The sequence below is a fragment of the Athene cunicularia genome, assembly GCF_003259725.1.
Source record: "Athene cunicularia isolate RWA chromosome 3 unlocalized genomic scaffold, athCun1 chr3_part1, whole genome shotgun sequence".
Taxonomy (NCBI): Eukaryota; Metazoa; Chordata; class Aves; order Strigiformes; family Strigidae; genus Athene; species Athene cunicularia.
In genome coordinates, this window is record NW_020799097.1 from 70,859,219 (window position 1) to 70,880,443 (window position 21,225).

Sequence of the window (21,225 nt, forward strand, 5' to 3'; positions counted from 1 at the left end):
TTCCCTGTTGTTAGTGGAGTAAGCTTGCAGTTACTCTAGTTTTTGCTCCGAAGAGAAGCAGTAGGCAGCAAGTCTAGATATCCGTTCCTCTGGAGACCCTTCTAAATTGTTTGAGAAATCTGCTAATTTAACATTGACCGTGAAAAAGAATACCAGCCCCTGTGAAATAGGGAGTAATATGACTTTTTTTAAGTCTTTTTTGAAGGGCTTAGCCTCGAAAACAAAATCGTCTGCCAACAGTGCATCTGTTTTGTGGGTTTTTTTGCATAAACAGCTAGGTATGCTTGTGTTAGTGGTTGCTGATGGTTTTTCTTTGACTACCGTTACTATTACATATAGTAAGTGGATGAGAACGAGTTTGTTTAGTATCCAGTAAGTCTGACAACTCTTCTATTTCTCAAATAATTAACACAATCGCTTGTTGATACTAAATGTTGCTGGGAGTGGATGTTATGAAGAGGAGTTATTAAAGCTGGAAGAGAACTCAAATATGATGCAGGCTACCATGTCATCAGTAAAAACTGATTCCTGTAAACTGTTACTTTGGGGATTTTTTTCCTCTTCTGGCTTGCTGAGAGAACTTTCTGAATTTTACATGATTGCTTTGAAGTCAGAGCCTGTATAGCAGACTGAGATAATGGAAACGTACGCTCTGCCAAACTTCAGGCTCTGGCTAAGTTCAAACATTAAGGTTGGACTCTTTGGAAGTATTTTCCTTGTATAGTGCTGTTCTCTGAGTCAGCAGAGTAACTGATGGCTTCCTTGTAGTAACTGATAGACCCCAACTTTAATCTCCTTTCCCATCTGCGTATCATCTCTTCTTTTATTTCTTAAAGTGGGATTATTTTTTTTTTTTTTGCAAAGAGATTGATACTGTGTTCAGTTACAGCTTCCCAACTTCTAATGTATGAATGCAAGTAGAAGTTACTTATAGTGTTTCCTTATGATAGTTCCTTGAAGTCGTTGTGGAAAAACATGATCAATCCTAGTGTTTTCTTGATGATGGTCAGGCTGTTATCTTTAAAATAAAATATAAAAATAAGTTCCAAAACATTCTCAGAAGTTGTAGGTACCTTGAACCTTTGTTAGGTTTCAACCCCTGCTGCTCTGGGCTGTTCCAAACTCTAGAAGTATTTTAGGTGCTTGGAGCAAATAATAAAATGTATTCTGTTACTGGAGATGGGTGAATTTGGTGGTTTCTATTGTGTTAATTTCAGCCAACCATATATACCCACAGCTAGTGTAGAGAGGGAGTATTCTTACTGTACAATATCCTGTTTGCTGTAAACTTTACGAGCTCATTACTTTTTCAGTTGCTGTTGGAACATAGATAACTTCACTGGGCATGATTCATGGAAAGGTCATAGCTGATAAGTGCAGCCTTGTTGCTTTGACATCCTGTTGCAGAATAGTATTGGGTGCTTGTAAATACTTCAAAAAATTAAGTGGTGCAGTTTTGTGTTTGGATTTTTCCTCATTCTTTCAGGTCTGGTTTAACTGTGGCTTTATGCATGTTCACGTGTCTCCCACGTGTGTTTTACACCCTACTCTGAGCTGCCACAGTCTACCATGATTTCTGCTGTAAACTTTATTCTGGTTTCAGATTAGTACACTTTTTTTTTTCCCCATCTTAGAAGTACTTCAGCATCTTCGGTTACAGGTAAGCCTACAGACTCACATTAGCGTATCAGCTCTGCCTGTATTCAAGTGACAGCAGCGGTGGCATGTCCACACATAAGCAGAGCCAGCAGCTTTTTCTACACCACTTGTACACAGGAGCCTTGTATTTGGAAGCCACTTCAAGCTCTTCTGCTCTTATGACTCAGTGTGAAGCACCAAATTAAATTGGTTTTCTAGTTTAAAATAAAATCTCTTGGATTTTCAGTGCAGTGATGAAATGGATAGATTTCTGGATTTTCATTGAAATTACTGCTTTTGGTTATGTTGGGAGCATATAAATTTAAGTGAGCACTACCTTCACCTCCACCCCCCACCCCCCCTGTTAGTAGCTCATTCTTCTTTTGTATGTTTCTCCCTTCTGTCTTCTCCCACCTGAAAATCACATTTACTTTTTTTTGTTATGTGCAATACTGTAATTTTAGTCCCAAGCTTTCATATCTTTCTGACTTAGCCTCCTTAGGGTTTTTTTGATGCTTGCTATTTTCACAGTGCTAGGTGAAAACTACTCTTAAAAGCTTTCTTTTTTTCCTGGATATTTGAACAGAATTGCTGTTCTGCTGGGATTGCTCTACAGCATTCAGCGTAAAAAAAGTTACCTATGACTTCTCTCTGTATTTGGAAGTCTAGTGTGGCTTTAATAACTTGCTCTTACTTGATTTTTAAAACGTTTATTAGCATCTTGCTCAACTTGTGATTTCAGTAGTGTTAGTCATCGGTTTGAATTCTCAGGACAGGCAAACAGGTGTATCTGGTAGGATGAGCAGGAGTGGAAAAGCCTGCTCCCAAATATAGCAGGGAAAACCTTGGTAATATCTGTGTGATGATCCATACAGCAGTTGACAAACATCTTCAGGCTCTTTCTCCTGAGGTACAAACCAACAAAACTTCCAAGTCAAGCTGTGTCTGCAAAGCCTAATTAGCCTGGGATATTTATAGTCTTTGTAGTTGCTGGTCACATTAACTATATCAGCTTGTGGACATCGCAGCCAGCTCAGCGAGTCTCTGGACAGAGTGAGATTATATAGTGTAGGTTCTTATGATAGCAGGTTTCCAGACTCCACCCCACAGGTCTCTTCTGCGAGGACGGGTGTGGGCTGTCAGAGGCCTGTCTTCAGCAACTCTGCTGCCAGAGTTTTGCTGTTTGGGCTGAAACTTCTCACAGCAGCTATCTGCTGCAAGGGAAACTGGGGAAGGAAGAGAAGGAAGCCAAAAGAAAAGGGTGTTGGCTCAGGGATGGATCAGCAGTGTGTTCGTGCATAAAGCTACTTGGGAAGGGGACGTAAAAGGAGTGGAAGTCTTGAATGTTTGATTTGTACTTAGCAACCCCTACTTACAATGGGGAGCTAATATTTTAGCGATAGATTGCCTGGTGTGTGCGAAGTGTGGCTTCAGAAACCTCTGATAATGCGTCCGAATTTGACCCTGACCCGGTCTTGTGTTCAGTCTTAAGTCAGTTTATTGCGCATGTGACTTCAGTACCTCTTACATTCTTTAAATAGTTGATCTGTATCAAGTATGCTTCATCCCAGGGCTTAGCTGTAATTGCCTGTCTGCAATTGCCTCTTACTGGTACTGGCTGGCCACAGGTACCGAAATCAGAGCAAGACGACTCTCTTGCAGGCATGTTTATTTGCTTATTTTAATGTTTTCTGTGCTTGGTTCTAGGAAATTAGGAGAGTGGTGAAATTCTTGGTGTGCAAGAGACAGGAAAGTGGACACAGTGCAGGTATCTTAGAGGGATAGCTAGTATAAGTAATAGGTAAGAACATAGGATGACTGCTCTATGAACAGTGGTGACTGTAAAGAATAAGTCTGCTTATTCTACTTATTCTACTAATAAGTCTTTATACTTATTACTGTACTTGTATAAATAATAATTCTATGCTATTCTAATCTAAAAGTGCAGATTCTGCTAATGCTACAAAGTGGGTACAGTCCATGATGTTTGCTCATAAAAACCCCCACCACTGGTGAGGAAAAGTAGCATGGTTTGAACAATATGTTAAATAAAGTGGGTAACTACTCACTAAATGTTTAATTGTGGTCTTTCCTTACCTCTCGGTGATAATTTAGCAGCCTCAGCGTTTTTCAAGAGTTTCTTTTTCAGTGTAAAAATGAAGGTGATAGGAAGGTGTAAACTGGACATTAAAAGTGGATATTTGTTTCAAAGAAACATTAAATAGAACTAAATAATTGTTAAACAAACGGAAAAATAGCGTTCTCCACAAGGCAAAATCCCAACTGTTAAACTTATATGTGTGGACTCTTAAGGCAAAAAAATTAACAGAATGTAGTCCATCTGGGAAAAGGGCTTCGGTTTATTGTTTGCTAGGGTTTTTTTTAAATCACAGGCCAGTATAATATGGATGATACTGTAGTGCTAACAGTAAAATACCAATTTATCTTAGAATAAAGAGGGAAGGAGGGTGTGCAGTTGTGGCTTGCAATGGTGCGTTTAAATCTGCATAATTTATATATGCTTTTCAACAGAATCTTCACTGCATGGAACAGTTCTGTGAAGTTTCTTTCTAGTAATAGAGAAACAATTATCTTTCTATATGGATGATGTTTGTTCTAGGACATTTTCTAACCAGTATATTTTCACCTTCTGTATTTTGATATGCCAGATGAGATAATGAGTGTATGAAAATTGTTGCAAAACTTTGTTCTGGTTCTGGGATTATTTTTTTCCTTAGTATTTCTTATTTTTTTTCAGCTTCATGTTGAACATGAGCCTTGTTATGATCAGTGAGAATGTAAAGCTGGCCCGTGAATACGCCTTACTGGGAAATTATGACTCTGCAATGGTCTACTACCAGGGAGTTCTTGACCAAATGAATAAGTACCTCTACTCTGTCAGAGATACATATCTGCAGCAGAAATGGCAACAGGTAAATAGTACATTTCTGGGACATCTTGAGGAAAAAGCATTAAAATAACAAGAATTCCCTATCTTATGGTAAACAAAAGTATAAAAATACAGCATTCTGTGATAAACTGTAGTGCTGTTATCTATAGGCTTTTTTGTTATTAAAGTTGATTTGTTATTTAAGTCATCTTTATGACTTCTTGCTCTGACAGTGACAAAAGGCAATGGAACACAGCCCTGGGGAGTCAGCGCACTGTCTGGCTTGTCAGCTGCTTGCTGATGAGTGCCCCTGTTACACTGAAGTTTTTTAGGCTGATAACACTTCGAATAGTCCTATTTCCATCTCAGTGTTTTAGTAGTGTGACTTAGGTCCTTAATAGAAACCACGTTGTGGCTGCCATGTTAATTTATCCTTAACACAAACCATCATTTTTTTTTCAGTGACATTCGATCTATTTAGGTTGTGCTCTCTTCTGTCATACTTGTTTAATATGAGAAATTTTTCAGAAGTCTCTTTGGTGATAAATCCAAAATCTATTTGTTTATCATTTAAATGTCCTGAGGAAGGCAGGAAAACCTTCTTAATATCAGATGTAGGTTATTCTTGTCTATTGAAGTAGAATCAGGGAGCTTGTGAAACCTTGTGGAATCCATCCAGGCATTACATGGGCTTGAACAGAGAACTGTTACAAACTTATTTGCAATGTGCTTAATCTACTTTTTTTTTTTTTTTTTAATCAGGTTTGGCAGGAGATAAGTGTGGAAGCTAAGCATGTGAAAGATATAATGAAAACACTAGAGAGTTTTAAACTAGACAGTACGCCATTGAAAGCTTCACAACAAGAATTACCGGCTCATGATGCAGAAGTCTGGTCTTTGCCAGTACCTGCTGAACGTAGGTAAGAGGAAACTTGAAGACTTAATGTTTATAAGGGCAAGGTGTGCTTTAACTTCCGCCTGTTCCTGTGTAATTTTTGTTCTAGAACTTAGACATGCCTATCACCAGCAGCTTGCTATCATTTGTGGTGAAGGAGATGCAATTTTGGGGGAGAACATTCTGGAGCTTTTATCTTACATAGGTTTGAATAATGTCAAGCTGCGTTTTGGTTTGGGTTTTTTTCCCTGGCTTAAGATAAACTTGTCACTCTGTGGAAGCTCAACTCTATTCCTGAATTGATCTTCTCATCAACTTTAAAATGATCCTGCATGTAGCTGATATGAAAAGGATGAAGACATATTATCAGAGTAACAGTAAAATCTAGAAGTTCCCGAGCTCAGTTCTTTTGTTTAGCAAGGTGGTTCCCTGATCTCCTTCATGAACTGGTCAGTTAAGCTCAAAGGAAGGGGTGGGAACAAGCAGCTTTAGGCAAGTGTGTTTATTTCAAACATAGTTTTGAATTATGCTGGTTAGTGTCTGTGAAGCCAAGGCCTTGTGGTGTGGTTTGACAGTGTAGCTCCTACTGAAAGGGTAGTCCTACCCTCTGCAGTTGCCTGAGTTTTTTCACTTTTGTCTCCGTTGACATTGATTAGCTGGTTCAGGATCCTAGATTGGCAAAAAAAGTTTTTGTGGGGCTAGTGTTTTCTTGTTTGGCTTTTAGTTTGTTTGGCTTTTGTGTTTGTTTTTTTTTCCTGAGATTTGTTATCTGAACTGGTTAATGGGAGGTTCTAACTTGTGCCAGTGGTAGCATGAAGAAGGGAAGAGTAGTGCATGCAAAGCAGGCATGGAACTGTGCATTCTGTCAGAAAGTGACTATTAGATCAGCTTATCTGTACTGTCAGACTGTTCTTTGAGGCTTTGAACTTACAAGCTGTTCCTCGCAGATGGAAAACTTCAGTCTTTATGGGTACATTTTTACATTTAAAAAAAAAATTGATTTATTTTAAGCCTGCTTTCTGAAAGAAACAGTTCTCGTGTGATCACCCTGTTTCTGTTTATCTCATTTAAGAACTTGGGAACACTGCTAGCCAATTTCATTCAAACTTTCTGGAAGAATAGAGTCTGAGAGGTAGAACTTTCCTAATGTTTTGAAGCTTTCTAGAGAAGCAATACACAAACTCATGTTTCTGAAAAGGGAAAGACTTGAGAGAACTGTTTCTGTTCCATTTATCTTGCCAGCTGGGGAACTATTGAGTTGTGCTAATATGAAAAAGTCCCAGTGAAAACTTGGGCCATGTTGCATTGGAATAACTACAGTAAATTCTTATACTGAGATAGCAGAACTCACTGATTTAGGTGGAAATGAGATGTGTAATCACACTAATCCCGTATTTTGAGCTTTTGGGTGGAATTTGGAGGTGACTGGGTGTTCATAAGTGAAAGTATAGGTTGGTAGATACTCCATTTGGAGAGTGAAGAGACTTTAATGCTGCTGATCTTATCATTAGCATATTCATGTTGCCTAATATGCATTTCACACTGAAGAGGTATGTACAGTTCTAACAGACTTGGTGCTGGGAATCAGTTAAAGACAACTTTTATGAAGGTACTGAATCCTGATATGTCTGGAATGATATGTCAAAACACATCTTATAGTTCAAGTAAACTCTCTCGAAATCAGTCTTCTGTTTTCTGTTCTCTAGAAATATCCTTGAACTTAAACATGACTGATAGCTTATTAATGCTGGAATTTTAGGAAGGCCCATGCAAAAAGTCTATCTGTGAGAGTGATGGATTTGTATGGAGAAGGAACTGAATTTTAAAAAATAAATCCATAACACCAGTCACAATACTGGTTTATTCATATGTGCTTCTAAAAGTAGTTTAGTTTCAAACAAGTGAAGGCCTCACGTACACATTTTCTTTCCCAGGAAGTAAAAATAAAACTGTTGTTCCCTAGAAACCTTTCTGTTTCTTTGGGTAGAAGAGTAAGGACCATTGTGATAAGGAGGATATATATTTGGGGGGGGGGGGGGGGGGGGGTCTGGTTTATTTTTTTCTAAGCTCCATAATACTGGGATTACTTTTATTTATGAAATATAGAAAGCAAGGAGCTTGTTTTAAGCAAATGAACCCTGAGCTTGCGGCAAAGGGAAAATGGATTCTTAGTGACTATCTAAAAATGTCTGTCTTGTTTCTGACATACAGATTTTTATCTTGAGCAAAGTGGCTTTTCAGTTTGTAACCACTTGATTTGGTTATGTAGTGCTCACCAGTGACTTTACACTGAGGCTTTTTGCATATGTTACAACTAATTAGACCTTCGCCAGGACCCAGAAAACGTCAGTCTGCTCAGTGCAGTGATTGCAGAGGTCACAATAATCGTATAAGTGCAGCTGTCAGAGGCCCTCACCGTCCATCCTCTCGAAATCCCAATGATAAAGGGAAGGCAGTTCGGAGCCGGGAAAAAAAGGATCAGCAAAATAAAGGAAAAGAGGAAAAGGTAAGCTTGCAAATAACTTAATGAAGTCGAGAAACTCAGTCTTGCTTTCTTAATATTGAATCTATTATAAAATTAGACACCTATAAAATGTTTCTTCTGTTCAAGTCAGCGTGCTGATTTGAATTTCATCTTGCAAGGTATTTTTGCTTTATGGACAGTCTTTGGTTATGGATTAATTTTAAAAAAACCCACAAACTCTTATCTGGAGGAAGTGATCTGGTAAATATGGGCTTGTTTACTACAGCTTGGAGGGAGTTGTTTAAAATTATACCACTCAGTTCCTGAAACCAAGCCTGATGGAGCTCATTCAGATGGGATGTCTTCCGGGTTCTTTAACTGCTTTTGTATGTTTTAAACTGAGATTGACACGCCTGTTTCAAAGCATTTCAAGATTTATTTAATCTTAGACCTTTTACTTTTTTTTTTTTTTCTGTTGAGATCTGGTATTGGCTCTGCACTCTTTTCAGTTTAGAACAAACAAAAACCCAGCATACTTTGTGAGAGAGAATGATCTATGATTGATTCTTTGCAATTGGAGTGCTTTAATTTTTGCTTGTGTTCTTTCTGGTCTCCATAAATTTAGCTGATGACCAGAGTAAGAGATCGTATTGAAGACACTAAATTTGTAGTTTTCCAAAGTCTGAATAAATGAAATATCCATGTAATAGCTTCAGCAAGCTTATGTTGTGGCAAGGTGTCATGGCCTGTGGAAACAGTATAAACCACAAGGGTGGAATTGTTTCGCTATGTAAGCTACTGCTTTTATTGGGAGCTAAATGACATTGTCTTTGAGTGATAATCCTCTCTCACTAAGGGTATACACACACAGAGACAGGATAGGTCTTTTTTCTTTTTTACAGTTGTTTTGCCATCACCAGTGCTTGCTGTTAAGTGTATAAAAAACAGGGTATGTCTAGTGCATTTTATTTCCTTTCGGTTGCATGGCCTTTGGTGTTTGAGCCCTTTCAACTGTGTAACTTACTTGCTTCTGCTCTACTGCTTCTGTATCAGTTACTTAGCTCTTTTTACTTCTGTGATCTTCCTGCAGATCACCGTTGCTCATCCTACATAAAGCCCTGCTTAATTTTTTGTGTGTCCCATATTTATGACACTTAACAGGTTTTGAGATACTTGAGCTCAGTGTGACACTTTCTGATCCAGTCTCACATGTAATTTCCCCTACCAAGCTACTGTCAGATAGCTTTTGTTTTCTCTGGGAGAAGAGTTGAACACTGTTATACAGGGATAGGTGTATGCAGTTTTGATCACCTAAAAAAGCAAAGAAACAGTATCAGTCCAGTATGCTGACTTTGGGGAGAAGGAAATGGGACCAGGGTAGTACAGAAGTCTGGGTAAACACATCAGTCCTACAGTGCAGCAGTAATAGGGATGCTTCATAATTTTTGTGCTGGCTTATGTTGCCGCCTTCTAGAAATATTATGCTGTTGTTGACTCGTTATAAAAATCCATTAGTAGCATAACCATTATTATGTAGTTACGTTGTTATATCCTATATATGCAGAACAAATCCACATCTGAGATTTCAGAGTCTGAACCAAAGAAGTTTGATAGTACTGGATATGATAAAGATTTAGTAGAAGCTTTGGAAAGAGATATAATTTCTCAGAATCCCAACATTCGATGGTAAGTTTGAACACTGCTGCCAGTCTTTTTGAGTTGTTTCTTTTTCGTCATTTCTTTTTTATCTTATGCAATATGACAATAATTAAGGAGTTTAGCATATGCTTACATTAAAAAAAGTACCTACAGGTTTTCTTTACTTATTAAATAGGCAACTAAACTTCTTGTGTAGTTGAATATTTTTTCTTAAACTTTTTTTTCCACCCATAGATTCATAGTATAGTTTGGGTTGGAAGAAACTTTTGAAGATCAGCTAGTCCAACACCCTGCCATGTGCAGGGACATATTTCCCTTGTTCAGGCTGCTCAGAGCCCCATCCAGCCTGACCATACAAAGCTTCTCAAGCTTTTTGAAGAGTCCTGAAATCAATATTTGAGATACTCTTTTGCATTGTTCTGGTGTCTGCCAATGTCTCTTCATTTAAAAACCTGTTTTTCTACCCAGGCATGTACCAAGATAGAAAGAAGCTATGTCAATATAGGAACCCTTTGAAATCTTGCTGGACATGGTGTGACCGCCAGTATAAAATACAACCATGTGCCAGTACCTGTACATAAATGTGTTAAATATTAAACCTTATACAAAGGTTGTTTTGTGTTCCAGATGTTTCCAAGCTTAGGTGATTTTTGTGAGGATTAAATGAGCAAAAATCTTCTGGAAATTACAGTCGGCTTTAAAAAGAAACCCTGAACAATCCCACAAACAGCTTTGTTTGCATGCAGCTCTCATGTATTTCAGCTTAATATGTAAATGTATGTTTCAGTTTTTATATTGAATCTTAAATTACAGCTTCAGATTTTAAACTAATTCTCCATATAGATATGTTTTGAAACCAAAATATTTCTTGGGCACATGCTGATAAGTGGAGTGCCCTGAGAGTTACCTTCAAGAAAATAAGACCAGCCTATAAGGTATCTAAGAATCAATACATTTGTAAGTTTGAAAAAGAATTCTTTTAAATTCAGCTGTATTTACTAGTCTTCAGTAAATTTTCTCATAACGATGAAACGATGAAAGATTGTATTCAAGTTTCAGGGACAGTCAACTTTTTGGCAAAAGAAGAACGCATCATCTGTAACTACCATAAGTTTAACCAGCTTGCCTTATTATTCTTTCTGTGAATAAGAACAATGACACTCTAATGAAATAATGTGTCTCTCTGCTTTTGCATCCAGTTCGAGTCTCCTAGCTGGATGTCAGCTGTAGTTGTTGTAGACTTTTGCCACTAGAACGTAAATAAATCCAACTTGTTTTCCTGAATTATGGAAGTGCTGTTACATAACAATAATCTGAACAGTCTGAATAACAGTCTGAATCTGTCAAACAACTTTCTCTTTCTTGTCAGGGATGACATTGCTGATTTGGTAGAAGCCAAAAAGCTGCTTAAGGAAGCTGTAGTTTTACCAATGTGGATGCCAGAGTTTTTTAAGGGAATTAGAAGACCATGGAAGGTATGAAAAAATCTGATTCTGTGATAAGTAGGATTCTGAGATGGTATCCTGGTGGAACAAGAAATTTCAGATGTTTTACAGTTTACATAAATTCTTTACACTTTTTAGTAACAAAATTTATGGTAAATAGTACTAACAAAATAAAGGTATCAGCCAGATAAATAGACTGACTTCAGCTATATTGTTCTAGGTAAGCAATAGAAATTAATTACTTACCTTTGAATAACTTCTCAAGGGAAAGTTACATCTAGTATTTTAATAATACACTATTAAACAAACAGTGAAACTGTCTGTGTTTTGATTCCTGTCCTAAAAGTGGTTCTTTTTCATTTTAATAGGGTGTGCTGATGGTTGGTCCTCCTGGTACTGGAAAGACCCTCCTGGCAAAAGCTGTAGCCACTGAATGCAAGACTACTTTTTTCAATGTTTCTTCTTCCACACTTACCTCAAAATACAGAGGAGAGTCTGAGAAACTTGTTCGTCTACTGTTTGAAATGGTGATTGACGTTTCTGAACATAAATAGTGAGATAATGAAGTAGAACTACTTCTGGAATAGTGAAACCTTGCCAAGGTTTCGAACTCATAGTGTACATAAACAAGCTTCAGACACTTTAGGACATTCTGATTTGGCCATGTACATTCAAGATCTGGTTATTCCTAAATAGCTCTATAAAAAACTGAAAAATTGGATCATCTTTATTTTCAGGGATAGCTTGTTATATTAGACGTAGCTCACTGTAAGCTGATGAGTGCCGTAGAACATACTTGAATGTAAAACTAGAGATGGAATCTAACTGCTTTCTGGGTGAGAATCCTACTTAGTCTGTGAGTGTTTTGTTGTGGGTGTTTTTTCATTTGTGTTTAAAATAAGTGGACTTCCAAAGCGTAGGTGGCTTCAAAGCACCTAACACTTGAAATTGGCTCAGCATATGGAATTTTTAGTTCACGTGTTACCAGACTTGCCTATGCAGTGTTTGTGAGAGTGCCCAGTACTGAAGGGGGCAGCAGAGTTGCAGTTACCATAGGCAGAAAAGTCAGGAAACAAACAATCTTTTACAATATAGATTGATCTTATGAAATGAGTTGATATCATGCCTGTCGGACCAAAAATGCTTGTACACAGTAGACAGCATCTCAACTGCTGCAGGCCGATAGCTTTTATTATCGCAGATCCTTGTCTTTGACCTCTCTTGTTTTCAGAAAAGTTGGAGTTATTTTGCAGTTGACCTGTCTCTTGGACACCGTATTAGTGTCCTAGCTTTTAACTGAATTCTCATTCAAGTATTCTGTGATGACTTTCACAGCTATAAATGTTATTCCCAATGTGTAAAACTGCCTTTAGCTTATTAAACAGTTGTTTATAGCCCTAACAATTATAGGACTTTGCCAAAAACTGTTCTGCTTAAATGTTATTAATGAATGCACAGCTGCCCTATAGTTGTGTGCAGTGGGCAAAGAGGGGGAAGGTTAGGTGGTGTTTGATACTTAAGAGCTGGTTCATTGGGGTAAATGTGTCACTCCTCAGCTCTGAATACACTGCTATTTCTTAAATGCGAGTAGACTGCCATTTCAGTTTCTGCTTTATCTTTTGCTTTCTTTAGGCTCGATTTTATGCCCCAACAACTATATTTATTGATGAGATAGACTCTATCTGTAGTCGCAGGGGAACTTCAGAGGAGCATGAAGCTAGCCGACGTGTGAAGGCAGAACTGCTAGTTCAAATGGATGGTAAATAACCTGATCACTGGGAAGTGCTTGACTGGAGGAAACCTGAGGGAGAAAAAGAAACAAAATCGAAACTTCATTCTTCGGAAGCAATTTGTTTGAAAGCCTTACATAAAATTGGGGTAAAAAGATACAAGTTGCACTACTCCAACTGTCAGTGTGGAAGGAAAAAAGATACCAGTTATTTAACAATCTTTTAGCATCTGAGTAATGACCTTATATTACTGGCCTAGAATAATGAAGTTTCAGTGGAAAATACAAGATTTCAAAACTACAGGAGAAAAAAAGAGTAGTAATTGCGCCTTTCAGTCTTTGCCAAGCATAGCACTTACTTCTTCAAATCCCAAGTAAAAAGTGATTCAGAAGAACTGTCACCTTATTCCAATTTTGAACTTCAAAGGCAGTCGTTACCCTTAACTTCTTTGGGATCTCTTTTTTCCTCCTAATGATAGAAATAAAAAATGAAGGCAATTTTTTAATAGAAATGGTTGGGGGAGTTTTCTTTTTAAAACACTGTGTTCATTACACTTGTTTAGTTAATATTTCATCAATCAACAATGCTGTGCAAAGTTGCTTGTAAAGGCATCCTCTTTATAGCTTGGTGAGCAGGGACACAGAAAGTTGCAACTGGAAAGTGCTAATCTCTGGAATAATTTGTGATAGAATTCCATGAGTCAGAAGATTTGTGTATTTATTTCTGCTTCTCTGATGTTGATACCCTTTTATGTTTGTCTTTAAATAGCAGCAGAGCTCTAATACTACTCTTATAACTCAAGTATGTACATAAGCTAATTGTATTAGTAACAACTATTTGAAGTCCTTTTACTTGAGCATTCATAAGCGGTGTTTTATATGCAAATTTTCAGGCAGATTAGGTACAATGGCTCTTCCACAGCACAATCCTATGATTATAAGCAAAAACAGTAAATGCAGAGAGTAGCAAGTTTAATTAAATTAACTTCTTCATATAGCAGCACTTTCACAGTACTTCAGAGACTGAGGTGTTCTCTCTGCCTCTGAGAAGTTGTGATTCAGTTCACCAGATGTAAACGCTTGCTTCAGCAGTTTCTAAGAATCCACCTGTATATGTGAAACATTTGGCCTGAATTCAGAAGTGAAGAAACCTTGTAGGGGAGTAACGCTGCTTTTACGTGGCTGTTAGCGAATACTGTTTGAGGGAGGGGCAGGTGTTTGGGTTTTGGTGTGGTGATGGATTTGGGGGGCTTGTTTTGTTTTTCCTCCCATGCCAGGACATCGGTGTGAAGATTGAAGCACTGTAATGGCAGAAATACAAATAACTCTGCTGTAAAACCATTCCAGCCATGATAGAGAGGAACTTCCTGATCTGAGCAATGGCATATGCCACTGCTCCTAATTAAACAGAGGCTCCATTTTTGCTTGCAGGCTTTCATATAGAAGTAAAACTGAACTGTGTTGCACTTAGTGATTCTATTGCACTTGGACTCACTAAAGTGCAATAGAGTAGTTGCTTTAATATTATAGAATTGTGGATATTGTTCTCTTTATACATGAAATGTCACAAAACATTTTACTTCCTCTTTTGTCCAATGCAGGTGTTGGAGGAGCTACTGAAAATGACGATCCTTCCAAGATGGTCATGGTACTTGCTGCTACTAATTTTCCTTGGGATATTGATGAAGCCCTAAGACGGAGACTAGAAAAGAGAATTTACATTCCTTTACCATCAGGTATGAAGACTCGGGGAGAGGAGTCGTTGAAAAGACTAATGTAAACTTTATCAATATTCCTTTAGTTTTAATGACCTGGTTTGAAAATCTAATTGATACATGTACAATTTATTGAACATTCATTTATGAATTCAGGACCAGGTTAAATCTAAACATTGAACATTTACCTTTGTAGTAATTATTGTGTTCTTATCTTCTGTTTTACCCTTCTTCAGTTCATTATTTATCTTCAGAAAGTATATTATATAGACTCAATTTTCTATTCTTTGATTAGCAAAAGGTAGAGAGGAACTCCTAAGAATAAATCTGCGAGAGCTGGAACTGGCTGATGATGTTGACCTTGCAAATATAGCTGAGAAAATGGAGGGTTATTCAGGTGCAGACATTACCAACGTATGCAGGTATGTTAACATTGCATCACTTGTGTTACTATTCTACAAACTCTGACAAAACTGTTTGTAAAGTAACTAATTTACATGATTAAAGTTGTTGGATAAGAACAGACTAACATGTCTTTTTATGTATGGCTAAAAGGTGAAATACTGTGTTAATATTTACTTAGATTTCCATTTGAAAATGTTCATATAATATTTTAATATAATTTTCATATAATAACGATGAAGAGTAGTTGCAACATAGTCATCTAAAGAACGTATGATTTGGGTAAAATTTCATGTTCTTTCATGTATACCAGATTCCTTGCATGAGGAATATCCACACGATGGTAAGCTTTAACTTCTAGAGTTGCAGCAGAATATCCACGTGTAAGAGGTGATAGTGGCAGAGGCCAGAATAGCTAAAGGAAAAATGTGGAGTGTTCTTTCTTCGTGCCACAGAAAAACTATACCGTGTTGTGTGACATTACGAGAGCTGTGTACTCAGCACACTGGCTTTAGTGATGAGCCTGACTTAAAGTTTTCCTCTCCCTCCTCCATCTCCCCTTCTCCTCAGTACTGTTTGCATACAATCATTTGTGGGCCTATTCTGTAACCTAGGTTCCTGAAATAATTGACTAAAAGTACCTTCTAACCCTTCCCCCGATCTTTTCTTTCAAAAATTGAGAAGGGAGGAAAAGGACTGATCTTGTAGGAGACTAATACCAGTCAGCTGGCTTACATGTAAAGATTTGCACTTGGCACAGTTGTAGCGGTGGCCAATTATGGAATCAGCAGTAAGGGACAAAGAATCAAAGCATCTTAAGATGCTGTTGTCATCTAATAAGCACCTGTGTAACTATGCTTCTGGGCTTTGGAGATAGCACTGAAGTGCAGCAGTGCAAGGCTTGAACTCCTCGTTGTGCCAACGCAGCTGTTGTGGGGCTGTACTTTGAACAGGATATGAGAACTGTTCTGCATTAAAACCACCTCATTACTTTCCTCAAACGCAGATCCGTTTCTTGCCTTGACTTCTAATACAGCTCTGCAAACCCTTGTCAGCACAGTGGAGAGGACAATATGCTGTGCCACAGGGATGAATGCAAGTAGCCTGTACACAGAACTGCCACCAAAGGCTCTGTCAGCAGGGTCGCTGAAGGCTGAACTAAGAGTTTGGAGCCTCAGTACTCTTTCCTGAATAAACGTTACACAGTGTCTGGGAAAATAATGGTATGTTAGTTGCTCTGAGTCAGTGTTGTGCAGATTTGTTTCACTTGTCGATGAATTTGTGATGTTTTTTTGCTCAGTCCTGGTGTTGGTTGTGCTTTGAAAGGAGTTTGTGTTAATAGGTTCCTGTTACACAAAAGACAGTTTATTTGACCTTCTGCTTTGTGCATTTTAGCTGCAGTTTGTCCCCTCCGGCCTGTTCAGTGTTCATTTGTGATTAAATTTATACTGGATGCCAATACACTTTTTTAAACATCAGAATACGTGTAATGTCTTTCAGTGAATTTCATATATATATATATATATATATATATATATATATACACACACACACACACACACACACATATGCACACACTGTTGCTTTTTATTTTTTAATCAAAGTCCATTTGTAAAAATACAATTAAAAAAAAAAAAAACAAAAGCAAGCAAATAAACAAACCCAAAGAAACACCCAAATCTTTCATTTATGGCAGTTTCCTTAGAGAAGACTGAGGTGGCAGCAACCAGAAATCCAGACAAACTCGTGTTTGGATGTGCATGATTTGAAATTAGTAAGAAAGTACTTGTATTAGCCTGCATATTTACACTTTGTTGATGGCGTCAGGAAAAACAGATCTCAGACATGGATGTTTTATTTACATTGAGACAAAAGACACGGCTGATTACAAGTGCTTTTGCATGGTTCAGACCCACAGCATATAAGCATAGTAAAGTTCAAACTTGTAGAGAGTAACAGTCCTCACTAGTGACACAAGCAAAAGAAAAAGTGAACCAAGAACTTCGGTTTGTTCAAGTTTCTACTTTAAAGAATTTGAGGTGAAATCCAGAGTGAAAACCAGTTCTGAGATAACAGTACAGTTCCTAACAGTCACCATATTACTATGGAAAAATGAAGGTGAAACTTTATTTTAAGACGACATTCAGGAAATGCCAAATGCATCTAAATTGCATATTAGATGTGAGTATGAGCTGACTTTGAATCATTGTTCTGAGCGGATTGTGAGGGTTGAAAGGCCTTTGGAATGGAACTGACGCCCACTGTGTGTTCCAGTGGGTGGCCTCATATTTTTTTAAATGTAGTTTTGGTACTTCTCTGGGCACTAAGAGCACTAATTGTTGATGTTGGAATAGCTGTAGGTAAAGTGACTTTACGGAAGAAAGTGGTGGCAGCTGCGCTTAAATTTTGTGGGTGCGTTGAGGTATGGTGGGGTTTTGTTGGTTGGTTGACTGGGTTTTGTTGGGGTTTTTTGTAGACTGCTGTCTGGAAACAAATTAGATGCATGGGATACTCTCCCATCCCCCTGGCGCAGCACCAGCTTTTAGTTCACAAATGGTGGTATAACAGCAAAGCATGGTGATATTTGGCTGAGTTCAACAAGGCAACTTTTTTGGGTTGTTCTGAAATTCTAGTTATGGTGTTATGCATTCTAATTGCTAATATTTATTTAGTAACTTCATGCAGTCTGTCAGTTATGGTTTCCTTTAGGGGAAGGAACTGAAGCAGAATATGCTGAAACCATCTTTATAAATCCTCCTAGAAGACAATGTATAAAACATTTTCTCTCCGGATTCTCACCTACTAATATGCTATTATATATCCTGTTATGATATCCCTAGGATTAACCTTCCATCTTTACTGCTAGAAAAAATAAATAGCATTTTCTTCTTATAAGCTACATAACAATGAATTAGCAGGAACTTTAGTCTTTCAATGTTATCCCTTTATCACCTCACAAGCTCATCACCTGCTGCTACTGATATTACTGTTGGAAATCCAAATGCAGTCAAACTTAATGCAGCAAGAAAATGGCACACTTGTAAAGGCACTTAATGCTTATTGAGGCCAGAAGTTTGAGAGCTACCGGCTGGACAGATTTTGTAGTTTAACATTTAGCTGTGAATGTGTAGGTTGGACGTGTAGATACTGTTGACCCCTCTGTCTTTGAAGGGGGATTCCTATTTGGACCAGGAAACATTCAAAACATTCTAGCCACTTCTATACATGGGAGGAGTGAAACCATTACTTTGTCTTGTTTCTGTTTAAAAATATGAACAGCAGCTACATTACTGGCATGCAGGGGCATTAGGTAAACCAGTTAGTCTTTTCCTCTTTTGCCTTGCCTAGTAGCTGTTCAGAGACCCAGTGAGGATAAATCCATGTTTGAAAAATATGGCTGGCATAGTGTTTATTGTAGGTTGTACAAGCACTTGGCAAACTTCCTGTAAAATTTACAATTCTTCACTGTATCTTTTTGAATGCAACAGCTTAACTGGAATGCTGCTGAGCCTTTCAAACAGCTGAACTCACCATCCTCTATTGAGTAACTTTTTTCTTTTTTCTTTTTTTCTTTTTTTTTTTTTTGCATTCTTCATAGGGATGCGTCACTGATGGCTATGAGAAGGCGTATTGAAGGCTTAACACCAGAAGAAATAAGAAATCTTTCGCGAGATGAAATGCACATGCCAACAACTATGGAAGACTTTGAAATAGCTTTGAAGAAAGTTTCTAAATCTGTATCTGCTGCGGACATTGAGAAATATGAGAAATGGATAGTTGAGTTTGGATCATGCTGAGTTGTCTTGTCTTGAAGAAGCCACCTTACGTCTTAAAACAGCTATAGAATAATAAGTAGTGTGTCTGTGCACTGCGTGCTCTTTTTAATTTTTGTAATTTAAGAGCAACAGATGTCTAAATAAATCTTTTTTTTTAAAATGCAAATTATGTCTAGCGCTCTTTGAAGTAGCTCAAAATTTACCCATTTTTCTCAAATGTAAAAGATAATGATGGGATCTGCTTTGATCTTCAAGATTTTAAAATTACTTAAGTTTAATACTAGAACTCTTGCATCAGAGGGTTTACTCTTCAAAAATAGCTATTACACACAAAAAAAACCCCAACAAAAAAAAACAGCTAGCCCTGCTAAATGAGTAAGAGATGCTGAGAACTAGAAAATGAGGTGAACAAGATGCAGTTATGTAGATGGTTTTGTGAGCTGGTCTTGGAGAATTCTACCCTTAACCTGTTTCTAAGGCATTAATAAAGGAACTTGTACAAAGGATGAGATTTAGAAGAGCAACCCTTGTGCTACTAACAACCAATAGATTCAACTGAAGTTTAAGCAAGGGGCAGAATCGTCACTGGTTTACAGTATCTATTAAGTAATATTAAAATAGATCTAGTCTGTAAACTAATTCCATGCAGGCAGCAGTGGTGCAGTCACATGTGTAGTCTTCTTGTAAGTCTGAGAGAAAACAAAAGCTTTTTGGCACTAATTCTGAAATATGTTTTTCTTCCTTGACTGTATGGTACTGTAAGCTTCAAAACTCTCAACTAGTAGGTTGGGTCCTGGTTGACACTATACATTTATTCTGGTATGGATGGCAGTGCATGTGTGTTATGTGTGTGCTCAGCAGCTGATTTTTGTTCATAACGCTGACTTTGTGATTGATGTAAAATCTAAATTCTCTTTTTGCATTACTTGACAAGCAGAATGTAGAAGCAGTTCTTGAATAATTCTTCAGTGACCATTCGGGTCATGGCTTTAGATTTTGCTCAACAGTGGTCATTGTAACTAAAATGTCTATCATTTCTGTCCGTCTCCTATTATTTTGGAAAAGCTTCTTCCTGCTAGCTGGTCTCTGAGCAGCCAGCTGTGGTTCTGCTTACAGCTAACCCTCACACTTTTTCCTGAATTGAATATATCTACACTTGTTCCAGCTGGTAGGTACATGCTATACGAAACTGGCTGTGGAATTCCTGCTCGTGTGTCTCTCTTCAGAGGCTGTAAAGCAAATGGGAAGGACAAACAATAATGAGAAGTTGCAATCCGAGTAGAAGGCAAATGCATCCCAAGTATACAGTTGTGTAAATACCATTATCGTGAACATCTTGTTTACGTACTTGAAATTCACCACTATGTTGTGCATGACAGCTGGACATGCTGAAAAGGGGCTTTCATCAGTGCTGGTGATGAGACGCTCCAGTAAGATGCTGAGATGCAGATTGTTGAGATCTCCTGAACCCCTGGGTGGACCTGGCATGATGAACCCAGGAATGGAGGGAAGATATTGAGGTGAGTGCATTTACAGACTTCCATCTCCAAAATGGAAAACAAATTTACCTCTCTCAGAATAGTCATATGTGTGAAGTTGAGATGCAGTATTTTGAAGTGGGTTCTTTTAATAACTTGTTTTTCTGTTTGTTATGTTAGGATGAGTGTATAGCTGCCAGCTGTGTTGCAGGAGGCTTCTTCTCATAATTCATTGTAAGCAAACCAAAATATTCAGTCTGTCACCTGAACAAAAAGGGAAAATTAAGCAAGCCTTAGCCCTTGGAAGCAGTCCAGTAAGGGGCCGCTTAGACTGAAAGTGTGATATATTTTGGGAACTCCTAATGTAAACCTCATTTCAAAAGCAGTACTTGCATTCTACAGCCTAACCATCTCTGTTCACTGTAAATGAACACCTGTGTTAATACATGGTAGAGTGGAAAAAAAAAGGTGGTAGATGCTGAATTTATAGCTCAGGAGTTCATTCTGGTTTGAAACAGAACCTGATGATACTGACCCCCTCCAGAGGAGTTCCTATGGAGGGAGGGGTCGGCGCTGCTCAACTCCATGTGTTTAAAAGGCAGAGACATTCTGAGAGTGAGACAGAAGAGAGCTGCAGTGGGAGCCACCAGTTCATGAGATGAAAGATGTTGCCTTTCCTAAAAACACTGCCATCCTCTGGAGTGGGGCCTTTTTCAGTTAGTAAGGGGATTTTTTTGGTGGGATGTTTTTGGTTTGGGTTTTTTTAGTTCCCCTCCCTTTTCCCCAGCTGGCACCTGTATCCTTGTTAGTTCATGCCCTGCCTACCCTGACAGGCATGCAGGACTGTTGCCCTTTCCTAACTGTGTTAGTTGTGGTAAGGAGTTTTTAAACTAATTTACAGAATGGTTCAGAATGTCCCACCCCTAAATACTCTCCTCTGAAAGGCATGAAGCTTTTACAACGTGCATGCTAAAGCAGAACACTTGGTACTTTAAGACTTGATAGCTCCAGCTCCATAGCAGAGCAGTGTTGTCTGGCAATTACTGTGTTCAAGACTTGAACTATTTTTTAATTTAATTTTGTTAGCCTGATAGTAGTATTTTTTTCCTTCTGCTTTGTAACTCTGTAGAACAC

At 38.0% G+C, this 21,225-nt stretch overlaps 1 protein-coding gene across 7 annotated transcripts; it reads left to right on the forward strand.

The window, feature by feature from the left end:
• Positions 1–2,764: 2,764 nt before the first annotated feature.
• KATNA1 (katanin catalytic subunit A1) lies at positions 2,765–18,779 on the forward strand. 7 transcript variants are annotated; one of them, XM_026846140.1, is made up of 12 exons: positions 2,765–3,266; positions 3,346–3,439; positions 4,397–4,571; positions 5,291–5,448; positions 7,746–7,929; positions 9,452–9,573; positions 10,916–11,021; positions 11,360–11,518; positions 12,624–12,750; positions 14,322–14,456; positions 14,731–14,857; positions 18,436–18,779. In XM_026846140.1, exons 3-12 carry the CDS (start codon positions 4,401–4,403, stop codon positions 18,632–18,634), a joined length of 1,488 nt encoding a protein of 495 aa, XP_026701941.1. In that variant the 5' UTR covers positions 2,765–3,266; positions 3,346–3,439; positions 4,397–4,400; the 3' UTR covers positions 18,635–18,779. The 7 variants fall into 7 exon arrangements, with proteins under 7 accessions (XP_026701941.1, XP_026701943.1, XP_026701940.1 ...); XM_026846142.1 differs by having other exon boundaries at positions 3,346–3,406; XM_026846139.1 differs by lacking the exon at positions 3,346–3,439 and having other exon boundaries at positions 2,765–3,300.
• The last annotated feature ends 2,446 nt before the right edge of the window (positions 18,780–21,225 follow it).

Bases quoted from the DNA above. Each gene is read 5' to 3' on its own strand.
- KATNA1 (XM_026846139.1), top strand. From the start codon at position 4,401: ATGTTGAACATGAGCCTTGTTATGATCAGTGAGAATGTAAAGCTGGCC. The intron at 9,574-10,915 runs GTAAGTTTGAAC...CTTTCTTGTCAG, and splicing joins CAGAATCCCAACATTCGATG to GGATGACATTGCTGATTTGG. The intron at 14,858-18,435 runs GTATGTTAACAT...CATTCTTCATAG, and splicing joins GACATTACCAACGTATGCAG to GGATGCGTCACTGATGGCTA.